Genomic DNA, 18,189 nt, shown 5'->3' with positions numbered 1-18,189 from the left:
CAGGTTGGATATGAATATTCGTTTGATTTTTATACTTGATTTATATGTGAATCCCACATTTCTCCCTTATTATTATTATTATTATTTTTTTTTTTTCTTAAAATGCTGAAGTGGTAGGTAGATGCAAGATAAAGGTAGAAAACATAGTTTAGTGCTGTAAGAAAGCAAATGTAGATGATCAGGTGTGTGCCTATAAAATTTTTGTTAAATTTTGAGCCTCAGTTGTCACAAGCTAATAGGAAATGCATTTGTGACCAAATTGCTTGCACATTATCTTAGCATTTGTTTCTTTTTGGTAATAAAGGCATAGACATTAGTAGGGGGAAGACTTATCATGTGTCTTTTTGTTGCATTCAGTGGCTTAGGCAGGTTATATATTGTAAGTCTGAAGTGTTTGAGGCTTGAAATGTGAACCTGAGGCTTCATTACTGTTTTGTCTGGGAAGCAAGAATTGTATGTGATTTTATTGTCTTTTATTTTATGTCATTAATTTTATTATCTTCCATGTTAAATTTGTTTCCTTTAGAAATGTTGTGGGCCTGTATCAGTAGTCTTTCCCTCTTCCTGAAGCTGACAGTTTTAATAAATGCTCAAAGTTACACTGTGTAGGGCAAGTTCCTTTCCTGGTTTTTAAATACAGGTGTTCTCTTTTACCCCTGGAACCACCAGATAAAAACATATTTGTCTGTCCTTGATAATGAGGAACAGACGTCGGCCTGGTAAAGAGTGCTTAAAAATGTGTCTGTGTCTGAGAACTACTGAGTTCTCATAAGTTAAAAGTTAAGTTCTTTAACTTATGATCAATTTTAAGCTTAATACAGAATTTAAGTAAAATGTGACAACAGGAAATGTTAAGTAATGACATATCACTGAAGACGTTTTTTAGGCATATGTCTCTTAGGAAGTGGTTTTTGGAGTTAGATACAGGATACTAACAGAATCCACAGCCATGCATCAGTGCTGAACTGCTGAGGGTGTTGTCACTGGCTTCTCAAGATTGGCCTCCATAGTCCCTCTCACATAGAGTAAAGCTGGCCTCACCATTCTTTTAAGGTTCTTTGCTTCTTTACTTATTTGAAGCATAAATGTTGATAAAACTGTTGAAAGGATTCTTGCAGTTTTCCTATATATTTATATAAACATTTTGTGTTTTTATTTGTTTTGGTGAGGATTACATGGATTACTTGTCAGATATTTGATGTTCGAATTTGATGTCCAGAAAATTTGACTTTCTTACAACTACCAAATTAAACCCCAAAAAACCTATCTTACTGTAAAAGTAATCCAGATTAATTAGAAAAAATCAACCCCAACATCTAAGCATGTAGATTATACTATTCAAAATCATTTATTATCTATCACTGGAATATAATCACTTAATATTTTGAATATTTTCCATTAAAAAACAACTTCAATTCTGTAGGGTTATCCAAGGAGTTAAAAATACTAGTTTTGCAAAATTCACAGATTATTTTTCTTGAAAATTTTTATTGTGAAGTATTGTAGCCATATGTAAAATTTCAAAAAAAAAGATAAGGGTGTGTACCCATGTACCTACCATAGTGGTTCCATTTTCTAGTGTTAAGATATATCATGTTATTTAAAAGGTCTGTCCTCCTTTGGAAAAGTTTTCCTATTACCAGCTTTTAACAAAATTTTAATATTTAGTTATCTAAGATTTGGTGAAGTTTGATTAAGAATAGGAACTAGAATGCATAATGAAACAAAGTATAAAAGATCAATTGATGCAATAATATATATCCTTTCTAACCTTTCTTTCTATTAGAGTTATTTGAGCTGAAGCTAAAGGTTTAGAAACAGAAAATGTACACCACCTCCCTGCCCAAAAGATAAAAAAATACCTCCCAAGCAAGTAGTCCCATTACTGAGGGAAAACCATGGTCAACTAAAAGTGACGTTGCAGCCTTGTCTTATTTTTTTTTAAACAAAATAATAAAACATTAAATTTCCATTTTGTTTTATATTTTGAGAAAATGCCACATTATCTTATTTGATCCTCACTAAATCACTAGGACTTAGATAGGGGCATTGGTATCTGTTACCTTTTTGCATAGAAACTAAGGATCTTTGTTAAAGTAACTTGACCAGCATATCTTTCACCTAGTAAGTGGTAGAGCTGGGATTTGAACCCAAGACGTCTGGATCCATGTTTTGTTTTGTTTTGTTTTAAATCACACACTGCTACTTTGAAAGCTACTACTCCCTTGTCTTCCGACACCCTTCATTAATTCAGTTTGGGTCTTGATCTTTGGTTACAAACTCTTTTTTTTTTTAATTGTGGTAAAAATATATATAACAAAAGATTTAGCCATTTTTAAGTGTATAGTTCTATGGCATGAAGTACATTCACATTGTTGTACAAGTACCACTGTCCATCTCCAGGAGCTTTTCATCTAATACAAATTCATTTTTATTTCCATGTAATTTAACCTTTCTGTATTAACAGCTTTTGTGTGTGTGATGTGGTTTGAGTTTCTACACATAAGGCATTCGGAACAGTGCCTGATACATGGTAAGACCTCAGTCCATGGTAGCTGCTTCCTACAAACTAGGCGGTGAAGTAGACTGAAGGAGGTGTGGAGCTGAAGAGGTGATAACAGGAAGTGGAGGAAATGAGAGATGGATGGAAAGCCTCTTTTCTGCAAGTTGTTTTTGGTCTTGTCTATTCCTTGTTCAGTGCAAAGTATTCTTACTATATATACACATATATACTAGACACACAGTACAATTGATAAGCCATAAAGTGAAATCCAGTCATAATTCAGAGTTTGGAATCATAGTTTCATAAAGGATTTACAAGTACTTCGTTAATACAAATTTCCCTTAACTGCAGGATTCAATCCCTAATAATAGTATTTGAATTTTGTCTGGCAGGATTTGAACTTTTTGAAGAGCTGCCTACACCCAAGTTCAGCTTTGGAGGCAGATCTGGAAACAGTGTAGCAGCATTGGTTTTCCAAAAACAGGAGACTTCTCATTGGACAAATTCAGTTAGCTTTTAAAGAGGAAGCTCCATATCAAAGTAAACATGACACAGAAAACTCAAGTACAAAAAAATGCTTAGTAAGTCCACAGGATGCACATGTTGGAAAGATTTAATGGATTGGTAAAAATATGAACATGTAAGTGGTTGGGTATTAGAGATCAACCAAGAATAATTTCAAATTTTCTTTTGTATTTGAAATGTAAATATTTTTCCTTTTGATTAAAAAATTTTCCTGTACTTGCTGAACACTTAAAAACTTTAAAGCAGTAAATGCATTTACAGAAGGCATGTATTCTTGATTTTTGTGCCTTGATAAAAGTTGAGTTGAATATAGCTACTTATTAAAATTTGTCCAAACAATAGCAAGGCCATAATAGGAAACAAAATAAACTTTCTTAGTGTTTTATCAGACTATTTATGAAACATAATACGTATACTATTTTGGGTTGAATGGTGGTTATTTTTTTTTAATTACTTAATACCTGAGAAATTCCCCTAGTTTTCACTTACAGAACTAAACAAAATCAGATAAATGTATTAGTTGCTCAAGAAATATTTATTGAGCTTGTATTTTGTGGTTGATGGTGTTTTATGTACTGGGAGGGATAAATAGGTAGCAGGAAAGGCCACTAAGAGATTCTGTTATTTGCTAGCACTATGTTAAGTTATATTATCTTACTAAGTTATGGAATCCTTCCAGTGTCTTCTTTAGATGGGTATTACTTATTCATATTTCTACATATCGAAGGGCCAATACAGGATGGAGACAGAATTCTTCTCTAGGTCTGACCCTAAAGCCCATTCTTTCTTACAGTTCAACTGGGACACTAGGACTCGTACTAATAAATACTGTTAGAGAAGTTGGAAGTTATTTTAAAAGCTCTGCAGATCCTTCTTAGTGACGGTGTTGATCTGTGGACTGTGAGAATAGTGAGTCATCGTTTATTACTTTTCACCATTTCCCTACTTGTCTTAAAAGGCTTGCCTAGTCAAGAACTGAATTGTGTCATTATGTGAAAGGGTGGTGTAATGTGTGTGTGTAAGCCTATGGGGACATAGGGACAAAGATGTTCTAATTAGGTCTAATTGGTAAGAGAAGCAGTTTATTGATGTTTTTGAAAAGATGAGGTATATTAATATTGGATGCTATTTTGTATTTGGGCAAATTTAATTTTGGAGTCAATAGTACGAGTTTTTAAGAAAATGATACCGTTTTTGATGGTTTTTAGCATTTTGGGCCTGTTAGGTTATTAAAAAAATAGTTTTTGTTAGTTTGGCAAATGTTACTCAGGTAATGAGTAAGTCCAGCATTTTTCTTTTTTTTTTTTTTTTTTTGTTCTGGAGTTGTGGGTGGAGGTGGAAGGTAGTGGTTTGATTTTGATTTAGATCAACTTCAGTCAACCGTTACTAGGATTACTACCTGACTTGCACAAGATAGCTGAAGACATTTACATAAAATTTCAAACGCAGAAAATGTTTTTTGAAAAGTTTTGGTTTTTAACATGTAAAAAGTGAGAAATTGCTTCAAAATACATGTGATTTAAACTTGTAAAGAAATTATGTTGGTTTTTCTCAAACTAGACTTGGGATCTTAAATCATAGAAACATATAAGGAGTTCTATAATTTATTGAGGAGATCTGGTCTTTGTTTTTTCACATTATTATTCCTTGATTTCAAATATGATAATAGTATATAAGTACTTTTTGAAAATTTTGAGTTCTTAAGTATATATTATTTGAAAGCACCAAGCCAGCAAAATTGCCCTTCTGTGGGGTCCGACTTAAACATTTGGTTTGAGTGACTGATAGCATGGAGTGGGCCTTTGTTGAAAAATTCCTTGAGTCACACTGTCCTGGGGGTATGTATGTTTCATTTGCTAAGATGAATTCTTTTCACAATCCTGGAGCTGTTGATAAGGCTAGGAGAAGAGAGTTGTCGTCTCTTCTTACCAGTTTAATCCTGCTGGAAACCAGCTTCTTGGAGGTTGAAATCAGAACAAATAGAAGGTCCAAAAATGCTAGCAACAAATTAGTATTTTCAAATAATACTGTGCTTTAAAAAGCAAGCCAGTGAATGTCCCCAAGTTACTGAAACAAGTCATAAGTACATGATTATTAAATTTAGTTTGTTAAATCATATGAGTATGTGGGTAACTGAAAGAAATTACACAGTTATGATTATGAAAGGAGGCAGTAAGTTATGTAGTGAAAGCTGTTCTGTCTGGAGAAGTTGGAATTGTAATTTATCTAATCAAAAGACACTCTTATTTTGAGGAAACTTGTTTGAAATGCAAACACGATTTCTGTATGGAGCCTGCACAGCACAGTTGCTTCTCATTATGATGTTACTGCTGTGTGACAGGCCACTTCAGGGTGTGGGGAAGTGTGTGTGCAAGTCCAAAGGCATTTGAGGCCTGAATGGGCAGTTACACCAGTTAAGAAATAGGAAGTTTTCAGAGCATTTTGTTTTAAGCCAGGTGCACAAGTTAAGAGTTGCTTTTGGAACTGGCAGTTATGCATATGAGAATCAAACCTGACACTACTCTTGGCAGCTCGACTACAGCCATTTAAAAATAAGTACAAACTGTCCTTGAATGATTTTTTTCCCATTGTAGTAGTGCTAGTTTGCCTTTCTTCTTTGTCTGTGATATGCATGCAATTTTCCACTCCTTTTGGGGGAAGAAGGGAGGTAAACATACACAAAAGACTTTGTAAGAATAATGTTTTTCATTTATTTATTTTTATAATATTATGGTACTGTAGTATGCTATATATTGACCTTAATTCACATTCATCCAGAGTATAATAGAAATCTTAATTTTAAAGGAACCTATAATAGTAATTAAGTTTTATATGGCTTTTAAATAATTTTCCTTAAATTGATATGCAAAGAAATGGAGTATCCTTGCCTATGTTACTAGACTTTATATTTTCTTAAATAATTTATTTTTATATATTTATGTGTGCCTGTGTGTGTCTGGTAGCCTACAATGAGAATATATACCAGTGTGAAAAAGTAGTTGCTCTCCAGGCCAGTATTCTAAGGCTGTGGGGAGAACTGGGTTTGATTTCCTGTCTTTGGCACTGTGAGCTAGAGTGTGTGTGCTCCAGAGACAGCCTTCTGCTCTGAGAGCAAGAGACCAAGTGTCTTGTGTTCCACAGTAGTAACCTCCTTAGCTAATTATTGGGGGGCGGGGTGGGGGAGCATTGATGGATTCTGAAAGGAGTCTTGTCTCGGACATGTCCCTGGAAGGAGGCTGCCCATGACCTAGAGCTTGATTGTGGGAGCTGAGGAGCATGGTAGGTTGGAGGACAATTGCATAGTGGGAAAAATTAGGAAACCCTTGTCATTTCTCTTGGTTAGGCAGGAAACAGAGATGTCCTTAGACGAAGGGGGAGCACATGAGTTGTTTTATTAACAGTTAATGGAAGAAAATTAATGCTAATTTATTCTTCATACACACCATGCAATTTGTTAGAAAAGTAAAAGAATAGTTTGAAATTCTTTGGTCAATTGATGGATCCCTATGTTAGGGGCATAGAAATGAAACTCAGCATTAAGCAGACAAATACTCAAGCCCACAGGCCACATAAATGCTGAATAAAACCAGCTCTACAATGGACCTCTGAAAAGCGAGGGGTAAGAAGCCTAATGAATGACTGAATCTGACCTTCGCAAAATCCCTGGAGTGTTGTTGAAAGATCATTCATTTCCAGCTTAGATGTCAAGATGGGCTCCAGTAACCAGGAAAAAAAGAGAGCTTGAGTCAGTACTTACTGAGTTTTAAAAATCTTTACAACACAGTGCATTAGACTAGTCATTAAAAGGGCTTCTCTAACTGAATTTTGAGCTGTCACTGTGTGGACCTGTAGTTTTCGCCCAGGGAAACCAAATTTTAAAAATAGGAATAATTCTCAAGACATGAATGTATCAATATCCCGCTTTTATGGAGTAGAACTTCAAAAACTGGGATGTGGAGCCTGGCAGAGTGTACTTTTGTCATGCTGATACCATTGTAAGAAAGACTTAAAACCAAGAGATCAATCATGTCTTGAAGTATTTGCAAATTACTTGCCTAGTTTATGAAAGGAAGGTATAAAGAAACAAATCTACTTTTTTCATTTTCAAGTGGCCGTCCTGAATATCTGATAAATTCTGTTATGTTTCTAAGTATGTACTATTATTACTGCATCAGGAAATCGTCCTTGTATACTGAGTGATCTTTATTATGCATGCTATCCAGAAGCTTTTAAAGAAGAGAATCTAGCACATTTATTTCCCCAAATACCTAAAAATTTACACTTGAACCAGCAATTAGCGTATCCTAAATATTATCTGAGGGGCTTAGACAGAAATATGAAAATACTCTCTTTGAATAAGGGGACCAAGGACTGTATTTTTCACTCTTCGTTAGTGTACTTCCAGTTGAAGCAGTTTATTATTATTCAGTGATTGTAGCAGAAGAGAAGCATGGTTGAAATGGTTGTAGTTTCTCTGCTGTTGACTTCCTTACTACTTCAGAGACAGGGAATAGTCAGAAGCAGTGGGTGCTGCCAGTTCATATTTTCCTCCTAACCCATCTTCTGATATGAAAATGGCAGTCCTTTGTTCCCATCTAATTTTAGTACATCCTGGCTTAAAAAAAAAATGTTAGGATGAAAAATGTTAGGATGATTTCCAACCATGGGACTTGAGGGGGAAGAGTACAGGAAAGAGCAGTTTACATTCCATATCCGTGTGCCTTTCTGTGACAGCATATAGTTCCTACACTGTTGATTTTGGTAATGAAATAAATTTAGATGCACTGAAGCAGCAATAGTTAGGTTTTCCTTCCATGTCCTCAATAAGGAGCCTTGTTAGAGTCTGAATGGGGAAAATCATAATATGGTATTTTATAATAAAACATGCTGGGCTGAATTAAAGAACTGTATGCAAGTTTTGGAAGAAAGGCCTGAAATTGTGAGTGAAAACTACATGTTGTGTTGTTATAAATAGAGCCTTTGAGGTCCATTTGTGATTCACTGAAACTGCTTTTATGCCATTGTTTTGAATGAGAATAATATTCGTTGATTTTTGAGAAGCAGTCAGAAGCAAGGCACACAAGTCACAGCTGTTTATTCCCTCTTGGAAATCCTAACAGGTCTAGATGGAAAGCTCTGATTTCATGAAAGAATCAGTTGGGTCACATCATTGATCATATATTTATTAAGAGCTAGGACAGAATTCCATATGGTTTTTAGTTGGAAGTGCCAATTGTGCTTATTGTTTAATTAAAGAGTAATTAACTGGATTGAACTACGAGGGGAATTCCTCTGGACCTCACTATGAAATAAGCCTGTCTTTTCCAAAGGTTTGTTCAATTTAGTGAGGTGAGGTTTCCTCTTGGAATCTCTGTATGATAAAGATGTTATATAGCCAGAAGAAAGGGAGATCATTTTGTTATTAAGCCCATTTGATTAGTGATTTAACTTGGAACAAATGCAGTATTACTTTCTGAACTTGAAATTTATTTTGTTTCCTCTCATTTTATAGCAACAGAAAATTTGTGTTTAAAATCTGTTAAGTAATAGACTAAATATCAAAGAAAAATGATTCTCTCTTTTCTAATACTAGATTTTGGAGGAAAAAAACTATTGGAATTTAGGCAAGTTACTTTCCTTTTCTGGATTTTAGTTTTTCTTCTGCAAAACAAGGGTGTTCAGCAGAGGTGATATTGAAAGTTCTTCTCTACCCTGTGTTAGTTGCATGGGCTGCCATAGACTGAGGAGCTTAAATAACATAGTTGGTTTTTCCCAGTTCTGGAGACGGAGAAGTCCAAGATCAAGGGGCTGGCAAGGTAGGTTTCATTCTGAGGCCTCTTATTTTGGCTTGTAAACAGCTGCCATCTCCTCGTCTGTTCACGTGACCTCTTTTTGCACGCTTGGGGTGAGGAAAGTGAGTGCCCACAGACAAGCTCTCTGATGTCTCTTCTTATAAGGGCACTAATCCCATCACAGGGGCCCCATCCTCATGATGTTATCTCACCCTAATATACCTCCCAAAACCCCCAAATACCATCACATTGAGGGTGAGGGCTTCAACTTAGGAATTTGGGAGGATACGAAACATTCAGTCCATAATTGCTGAAATTGATCTAAGGTTTAGAGAAAGGCCTACAAAATAAGTTTCTACTACATATGGGGAGTTTAAACAGTCCATTAGCTAAATGTTAGTTGTTAGGTCACTATGGTTCTTTTAAGCCAAGGTATTTATTCATGTATATGCAAAAAATGTATTTACATATAATAAAGCATTTGAAGTAATCACAGGAGTATTTCAGTATAAAAATGTCTTCGCATTCATTGGTAAACTTTAGATTTGAGTATTGATTGTCTGTGATTTATATTTGATAATTCAGTTTATATTCATGTGACCATAGAGATGTTTTATCCAAGAAACTGAAAAATTTACATTTAATTGTTTAGCTCACTTTTATCTGACATATATAGAAAGATTGAGATCCACATTGGACCTAAACAGAATTGTGATCATCTGAAGGATCTCCTTAATTGTTTCTTCCCTACCCCAAATACACACAGACTACACACTCACAGATGACATAAAGTCCCAGGGCTTTGAGACTTCTTCCTCCAGTATGTAGTACATTGGTCTGCCCTTTTTAGGCCTTGTGCTTCACTGGGGTATTCTCAGTCTGTCCTAGAGTTGCTTATCCCTTGAATGGAATTAAAGTATGTTGAAAGTGGTAGCAAAGTACCTATGGTAGATGCTTATTTAAAGTTGGTTTCTCTTCAGTACATTTCTCTGAAGCAGTTTGATATAGTGGGGAGAGAGGCAGTTACGTAGACTTCACATAATAGAGTTGTGAATATTCAATGAAAAAATAAACGTAAAGCAGTTTAGCATGATTCCTAGCACGCACCAATGCCAGATAACTTTTTTTCTCCGAGGATGTTTTTTCCCTTTGAAGCTAATATATTGAATTTTCAGGATTTTAACCCTCAGTGCCACCAAGTTAATGTATGCAGTCCCCTGTAAGGCATTTGTATTCCAGGCATGATCAAATGAGTGAAGAAGAGGAGGAATAGTAGATTAGTAGGAGGAAAGGTTTAGAATAGGTGTGCCTTTCAGGACTTCTTTAAAAAGTCATTACTGTCTAGCTCCTTCTTCCTGGTCTCTGCATGGGGCTGGTGTTGAAGCACCTTTTTATTTAGTTAAGAAGTAAGGAAACAAGATACGATGCCAGATTTTCATGAAATGTCCTTCATGATGTGTTAAACAGACTAATAACACCCCTCAGATTTAAGATCATTTTCTGTTTAAGTGATAATCATTTAGTAATAATTGTAGGTATGATGGGGAAAATGTTAATGTGGATGCATTTGAATTAAAGACAAATGATCAAGGATAACCTTCCATTAGGTCTGAATGCCAAGGCATCATTTCCAGTGACTTCAAACAAGGGAACCCAGAGAAGGTCCACCAAATGACCATGCATTGGTCTAATGAAAGTTGTTGAGTTGGATTTGGGTCTTTTACTGTGCATTTAGGAAGCAGTTGGCTAAGATTTTATCATTGATTTCCACCTTGAATCATCCAGATATGATCAGTGGTTCATGTTCCCTTGCTTTATGTTGAATTCACAGCACCATTCACAGTGGCATTTTAATGATATTGGGTAAAACTTTAAGTAGTAGTTTATTTGATTTTACTTTAGTTTATACCGGAACTGACAGTATAGTAGGTAAAGTGCAGTGAATCAGTTGTTTATGCTAGTCTAGGAAACATTTGATTTTCAGATTTGTTTATTTAATCTTTTTATTGGTGGTTAAGTGACTATCTTATTATCTAAAGTATTTTGTATGACTAGAAATACTGGCCTCAGCAGTGTCACTTTCTCTAGCTAACCTCAAAGAGCTTACATAAGTCTTTGGACCATTTAAAAAACTTATACAGAGATGAGGTCAGTACAATATTATGTACATATGCCATTAGGACGGAACAAAGTCAGAGCTTCTCTACTTTTAAGTTAGGTCATTTTAACAGTACAATGTTTGAATAAACTACTTTTGATCAAGATTTTTTGGTTTTGTTTTTTGGGTTCTTTGTGAAAATTAAGAAGAGCTGTAAAGTCGTATTTAAAATAGCAAGCCAGCTTCTCCTTCATACCAGTTCTTTTCTGTTTCAGGTCAGGCGTAGGGTATGTGTGTACAAATAGGCTATTCCCTTTTATATAAACAGTTATGGATATGATAAAACATCTTTGCTTTTGGTTAAAATAGAAGATTGACAAACTGCTGAGGAGAGTTCAGAAATTCAGAGACTAATACAATACGTGGGACAAATTTTCTTTTCATACTGCTCCGAGTAATGTTCTATTCATTGGAACCGGAGACTAACTTTTTTTCCTTGATATTTTAAATCCAAGGGATTTGGTCTTTAGCTGAGGTATTTAAATTCTGTGAAATCACAAACTGTATCTAGTTTCACAGTTTCCTCTAATGAAAATGAAATGCACTCAGTTTCATTATTATAAGGGCCAGGCAGGATAGCAGTAGCTTGGAGCGTATCACCAGGCATGAGTTAAAAATAGATTTTTCTTGAGGCAGTGACTTATATGGTAGATAGTTGACAGAAGAGAAAAATTAAGTTAAATTTTGAGCTGGTATCTCAAATACTAAGTCTGAATTCTGAAGGATATTTAAAAAAGAAAATTGAAATGGTTTTCATTTGTAGATAAACACTTTAGTCTGGGTTTACTGTTGAAATATTTTCTAGATTAAATTCAATGTATAGCAATATGAAAATACTGTAACTTGTTTTTAGTTATGTTTTTGGTGGAGTAACTGAGGCAAACTAGGTTATAGGTGATTTACTTAAGCTAAGATCATAAATAGGTCAGGGAAAGGCCAGGAATTAATTATGCATTTGAATTTTAGTATTAAAACAGTAAAATAGGTTTGATAAGTTTTACATATGCCGGTAACTTTGAATGTAGACAGTGAAAAGCCTTCATTATACTTATTTTTGCTTATTTACCATGCACAAACTTTTTGGTGCCTGGGTTTTTTCATGTGTGTGTTTTCTTAATATAGCACGTAACACCAATAGCCACTGTTAACTTTGGAAAAAAAAAGGATAATATCAAATTGGAGTAAGTTTAACTCTTGCTCTGTTCTTCTTAGCTTACTTTACTCAGAGCTCTTCCATCCAGTGAGTTGCAAGCGTGACATTTGCTATGTTTTTAGCACCTGCCAACTTGGAAACCAGGGTTTGTGCTCAGGATTTAGGCTTACAACCCGCACTTTATGGTGCACAATGCCATCCCAGCTGGCGTGCTTCATACCTCAATGGTGCTAGACGTTTGGTTACAAAGCTGTGCAGATTCACATGTGTTGATTTCAATAGGCATTCCCCTTCAAGCTGCTTTCAACTCTCATTTTGTATCAAAGGAGTTAGATTGGTATCATTAAACTCACTGCTGTGGTGGTTTTTCAATGAAAATAAACTTGGTTTATTTAGTGCTTGAATCAAAAAGTAACTTTGTCTCCAAGAACCAGAATACCCCTTAAAAAAGGAGTGTGCATATAGATGTGGGGGAGATGTACCCACAGACACACATTCATACATAATGAGAGATTCCAGCCCGAGCTGTAACTCACTTTCATCAGTGGAAAGGTTTTAGAACACAAGGTAAAAAGACCAGAAAGGACATAACAGAAGGATTAGTGTGTTACAATGTGCAGATGTAGGCAGGGCTGTCAGTTGTAGCTGGCTCATAGATGGTGGAACAACTATAGAACTTACTTTTCTGAATAAGATCCACATAAGAAAATTGCCCCCATAGTTGATGCAGATTTTTGGCTTTCATCTGTAACCAAAAACTTTCTATATTTTCCAAAGAATTGTATTTTGCTGACTTGTTTTTAGTAGCCAATCTCTTTGAAAGTGCTTCAGGTGGACTTGGTGATGTCTGACTTCCAGTCATCTATTATAAGAAATCTTAAAAGGTTCTGCTTTAAAAGGGTCTTTTCAGATGTAGAAAGGACAGTGTGAAATTTGAGTGACTGGCTTTTAATACAACAGTTGTGAACAAGAGGCAGTGGCTTTTGGAAGCTGAATAAAGGAGTTGTTAATACATACACACATCTGCATACTGCTGTTGGGTCAGATGTATAACAAGTTTTTTTCACTCACTTCCTTAGTTTAAAAGAATAATATGTTGTTCTTAGAGACAAACTAGTTCTATAATTTTTTTAGTGAAGAACTCTTTACAACTGTAGGTACAGAGAAATTCGGGAAAAATCGAGTAACATTGACTGATACTTGCTCATACTTCAAAGATTAGCTCCTTGTTGTTTGAATATGGCATTTATCTGGTTCTAAACGAAAATAAAACACCCACTAACTACCTAGGGCACTCCTTAGTGCATATCAAAACCTAACCTTTATTCTCCTGTGCACAAATGTGCTTAGGTGAATACTTTTATTAGCTTGTTGATACAAGTTATAGTTGGATACACCCTTATTGTCTCCTGTTGCTTAAGAGCTTTAAACTTGGAATGGGGGAGCCCTCTTGTCTAGAATGATGCCGTTTAAGTCTCCCCAGCGGTTTTGAGTGGATAGAAGATGCATACACATAAGCATTCCTCCATTTGGTCGCCCTGCTTTGAGGGAGCCAGAGAGCTGGTGTTACTGTGTTTTATCCCTGAGTTTCATAGATTAGTCTTGGAGTGAGACTACATTTTATGTTTTCCCAGAGTTTTCCGTGGCTTTAGTGTTGGTCGATTGATAATGGAAAAGTTATAAATGATCATTTTTGGATTATTTATGGATTTATTCCAAAATTGGCCCGTGAATTTGTGTTTAGGCGTCTGGTTGTGCTCTAAATCTGGTTTTGATTTGGTTCTGACCTTTTAGGATTGAACAAAGGTAAACAGCTTAGCTCCCCTTCCCCCAGTTGCAAGTTACCTTGTTTTAAAGCCAGGGTTCAACTAAGTTTATATTTACTCTTCTGAATTGAGCAAAATTCTAATATATAATCTTTTGGATAGATTTTTTAATATAATGAAGAATTATGTAGTATAGCTTGAAAAAATGGGGATGTTTTAGATATTATAGGACTTACTATATAATAATGTGGGAAAGGCTACACTATAGAAGGTTGACTGTATGTATATTATAGAAGCCTTAATGTATGTATTTTTAGCCTTTTGGAGATTTAAATTAATTAAATGTGAAACAGCTATTTACTGGTGAGTAGTACAGCTCCTTAAGTGGGTATTTTAATTCTGTATACTCTCAAGAAGGCCTCAGAACCAGAAAAACAGGCTGCTTTAGGTTGGAAAGGAGGCGTTGCAGCAAAGGAGCTTGCCATAACCACAGTCCTTGGACTTTTGTGAGACTAAAATCATCCTGAGAGCAACAAGAATAATGGTTGCAATAATTGTTTCCAGGCTCAGGACCCCTACATTTTGTTTTTTAAGTTGACCTGATGAACTAGTAATTGCAGAAGTAAGCTGAATGTTTGCCAGCAGGAGTCACTCTCGGCCTCCTAATAAAAAGGAAATTAAACTATATCCTTAAAGCTCTCTAAGGTGACACGGTGATAAGATGGCGTTAGTAAAGTGTGGCAGGATTCTCAAATTATCCCTTGTGCCTTTCTTCATTCACCCTAGGGATACTTGGTTCTTACTCTTTTCAAAGTTGGCCTTTGATCAATTTTAAGGCAAGTGTTTATGGATATCAGTATTTTAGTATTCTGCATATTAATTCATTTTGGCTTTGTTAGGATTAATTGATTATATCCCACATCATCTGCTTGAATGAATAGGCTCACATCCTCCTGATTGTTGTCCATCCTAATCTTGCAGCAGAAATCACTGGAGTGAGCTGCAGTTAGTGTGAAAGGAGATGTTAGCTCATGGTTTCTGAAAAAGAATGAGTCCAGTGTGGGAAGAAACTGAAATATTTCAGCAATAGCCATGAAATATAATAGTTTCCCAAGTGCACAACAAGCTCAAGAAGTTAATTGTTCATTTATGTTTGATACTGGGATTGAAACATTGGATTAAAACCAATTAAATGTTCCTAGAAGCAACAGAAAAAGTTTCCTGATTTATGAATAGAACCATTCAAATGGCGCAGACACAATCCATGTAAAGTAATGAGGTGTTTTGTTTTTTTGGCAGAGGAGAACACAAAACAGCACAGTTCTTTTTAAAAACCTTTTTCTTAAAATTTTTTTTTGGATACAAGGTCAATAAAATAACACACCAGTAGGAAGGAGTAATGAGAAATCTAGGGCTTTATTTCACAAAACAATCCCCCTCCCCCAGGTGAGCAGCACAATGAAAATACTCTGCTTATACTGTCAGGGTTACATTCCTGAACTTAAGTCAACATCCTAAGTTACAGAACTAAACATGCTCTGCCTCTGCTTAGCAACCACAAATCCTTCCTTCAACAGTTGCATATATTTTGGATGTGGCTTCTGAAGTACATATTCCTTTATTTCGATCGGCGCAGAGTTATGAAACTAGGGCTTTATTTTCCCAAAGCGTGACAACACCTACACGGACCCCCTCCACTATCGCCCAGCACGCCACCGAAATGAGCGTTTCTTTAAACCTCAAAAAAACCCCAACAACCCGGAAGCTGGACGTCTGAATTCCACGCGGCCCGGTGTTTTCGTCCCGGCTTGTACGGGAGTCGAGGGGCGGGGAGAGACGCCTGCCGGGCCTTTGGGCCCAGGCGCCCGCGATGACGGCTGCACGGCCGCCCGGGCCTGGGGCCACTTCCCGCGTCCCAGGGCCTCGCAGGCGCGAGCTTGGCGAGCAGGACGCCCTCTAGCCCCGCCGGCGGCGCGCCGCGAACCCCCCACTCCCCGCCCACCGGCGGTTGCGCGCACTGCACACTCGCCCGCTGCCGCCGCCGCCGCGCCGAGCGCCCGGGCCCGCGACACCGCCCGCACAGCTCCGGACCCAACGACACGCAGCCGCGGTCGGGCGGCGGCGGGTGCGGCGGGCGCGGGCGGCCTGGCCCGGGCCGGTTAAAGGGACGAGTTGCAAACAGTTCAGGAAGTGACAAGTCGATTTCCTCCTCTCTGGGAGCCGCTCGGTACAAAGCGCTCGGCGCCGGCAGGAGAGCGTGCGCGCGGCGGACGCGCAGCGGGCAGCCCGGACGACTTGGCGAGCGCCGGCGGCGACGGCGAGGGGCCCGCGCCCGGAGCGCCCCGCCGCGCATAGTAAGCGACCCCGGGCCGGGCGGCGGCTGCCGGGGAGCCGGTCCCGAGCGGAGATCCTTTCGTACGCGCCCCAGCCGCCGGCTGGAGGGAGCCCAATCGCGTGCGTGCTGGGCTTGCCCTTTAAATTTAAAAAAAAAATTTTTTTATGTTGCTGGCTTTTTTTCCGCGTTTTTTTCGCATTGGGTCGGGTGGCTTGTTGGGGTGCTGAGTGTCGCCCCTGTGGCAGGCATGAGACATGTCAGAACGCAGCCAGGGAAACGAACCAGCTGGGCCCCTGCGGAAAAGTCTGCACTTCCCGGGGCGGGCGCGGGGATGGCTGCGCCCGGTGGCTGTGCTGCTCTCCGAGTTTCAACTTGCTGCAACGGCGAAGCAGCCGAACGCCGGGACCCGGGCTCCCCGTTCGCCCCGAAGTTACCGCATCGTTTGCAGACAACTCTTTTGTTCGCGGAAGTTTGCGTCCGCCACTCCTGGGATGCGGGCGCGCGGCAGACCCCGCGGTCGCTGGTGCTGCCGGGTGGGCACGTTGTGGGTGAGGGGGCGTTCTGTTTCGTGCGGGGGTTGCCCGCGGGGTGGCCTTGGTGGGGCTTGCTGGGTGGGAGGCCCCCGCGCTGGAGTGGCTTTTGCACATGGCGAGAAGGGCCGTCTGGTGTGGGCACGCTGGTCGAGTCACATTTTTGCCAGCTCTTGATTTGCAATCCCGTGGGAGTCGGCTCCCCGCTTGGGGTTTCTCTTCGTGGGGTAGGGACGAGGGAGAAGACACCTAGGGTCTGGGGAGGGCCATCGGTTTGCGGTGCCCCAAGTGGCTTCTCGGGCAACCCCCAGCTCCCCACCTCTGTCTGCAGACTTGGGAAACAATGCTCATGGCGCGGGACAGGGCGGCGAAACACGGGAGTCGCGCGAGCTGTCTTGCTGGAATCCCTCGCCCCCGGACGCCCCCTGAAGCCGGACTCCCTCCATCTGACCGCCCGGGTTCATTAACACGTACTGTACTTAGTACGATGGTGAACAAAGAACAGCTCTTTGCAGCATTTGATGAATGGGATTCTGCCTCCTATAGGCCACACTCCGAGTCTTCCATACGTTCCAGTCTCCGGACTCGGTGGTGTTGAGCAAGTGGTCCCTGCGGTGGGCCGCATTCTGGGCCCGGAACCTGGGCAGGGCATTGGTGCTGCTGCTGCCGCCGCGGTGCTCGCCTTGCCTGAGCGGGTGCAGATGGAGCCAGGCTGACGGTTGTTCAACAGGAACAAATGTTTGTTGAATTGTTGGATGGTGGAGACAAGGGACTGTTTTCTATTGACTGCTGCAGGAGTTGGAATGGTACTGTTTATTGGCCTGGGAAGCCAGGCAAGCGACTTGTGCTGCTTGCAACATATTAGCAGACTTCCAAATGACATACTAGCATATGTGTTCTCAGCAGTTCCCACGGGCTGGAAGGGGGATCCCTCTTGCTCCAGATCCTGGACTCTGGGTTGAAAGATACCACCCAGTTGGAGGATTTGGGAAGGAATGAAGTTGAATGAAACTCACTGTTCCTGAATTGGCCAGGTTTTGGTTTCATTCTAATTTACCACTTAACAGTAACTTACTTCAGTTACACTTTTGATACTGACTTGGAGATGTGTTAGGGTGTTTTTTTCTTCTTCTTCCTTTCCTGTGGACAGCTAAACAGAAAACAGCTACTTGTCCCAGTTGCTAGGTCCATGTTAGTGGGAAAAGGTTTGGTTCTTAAGTCCAGGATTGGGAGCCCTTGCCTCTGTGTCTGCACTTGGCTAGGGTCTCGATGCTGCCAGCCCTCCTGCAGACCCAGAGTGTGTCCCCAGGGCACTGTTCTGTCTAGAGGGCAAAGGAGAGGCTTGGGGCCATTTGTGTTTTTATCCCGAATGTCCCTCCAGAGAAGAAGGTGGTTTTGAAACTACTTCATATAATTTTGCCCAAGGA

The 18,189-nt window shown here is 39.1% G+C and overlaps 1 protein-coding gene across 6 annotated transcripts in view; it reads left to right on the top strand.

Moving 5' to 3' along the window:
* Positions 1 to 18,189, top strand: part of EEF1AKMT2 (EEF1A lysine methyltransferase 2) — an 80,255-nt gene that overhangs the window by 30,284 nt on the left and 31,782 nt on the right. For 3 of the 6 annotated variants that reach the window (XM_057506448.1, XM_036899087.2, XM_036899090.2), the window contains exon 6: positions 2,896 to 3,291. The exons of 2 other annotated variants lie outside the window; for them this stretch is intronic. In XM_057506448.1, the coding sequence (XP_057362431.1) occupies positions 2,896 to 3,023 (128 nt within the window). In that variant the 3' untranslated portion in view covers positions 3,024 to 3,291. Of the gene's footprint in view, positions 1 to 1,786; positions 1,988 to 2,895; positions 3,292 to 18,189 lie in introns of those variants that run through there. One more of the 6 variants, XM_036899088.2, reaches the window with a different exon arrangement.

The sequence above is a fragment of the Manis pentadactyla genome, chromosome 8, assembly GCF_030020395.1.
Source record: "Manis pentadactyla isolate mManPen7 chromosome 8, mManPen7.hap1, whole genome shotgun sequence".
NCBI lineage: Eukaryota > Metazoa > Chordata > Mammalia > Pholidota > Manidae > Manis > Manis pentadactyla.
This window is presented reverse-complemented; position numbering and strand designations above follow the sequence as displayed.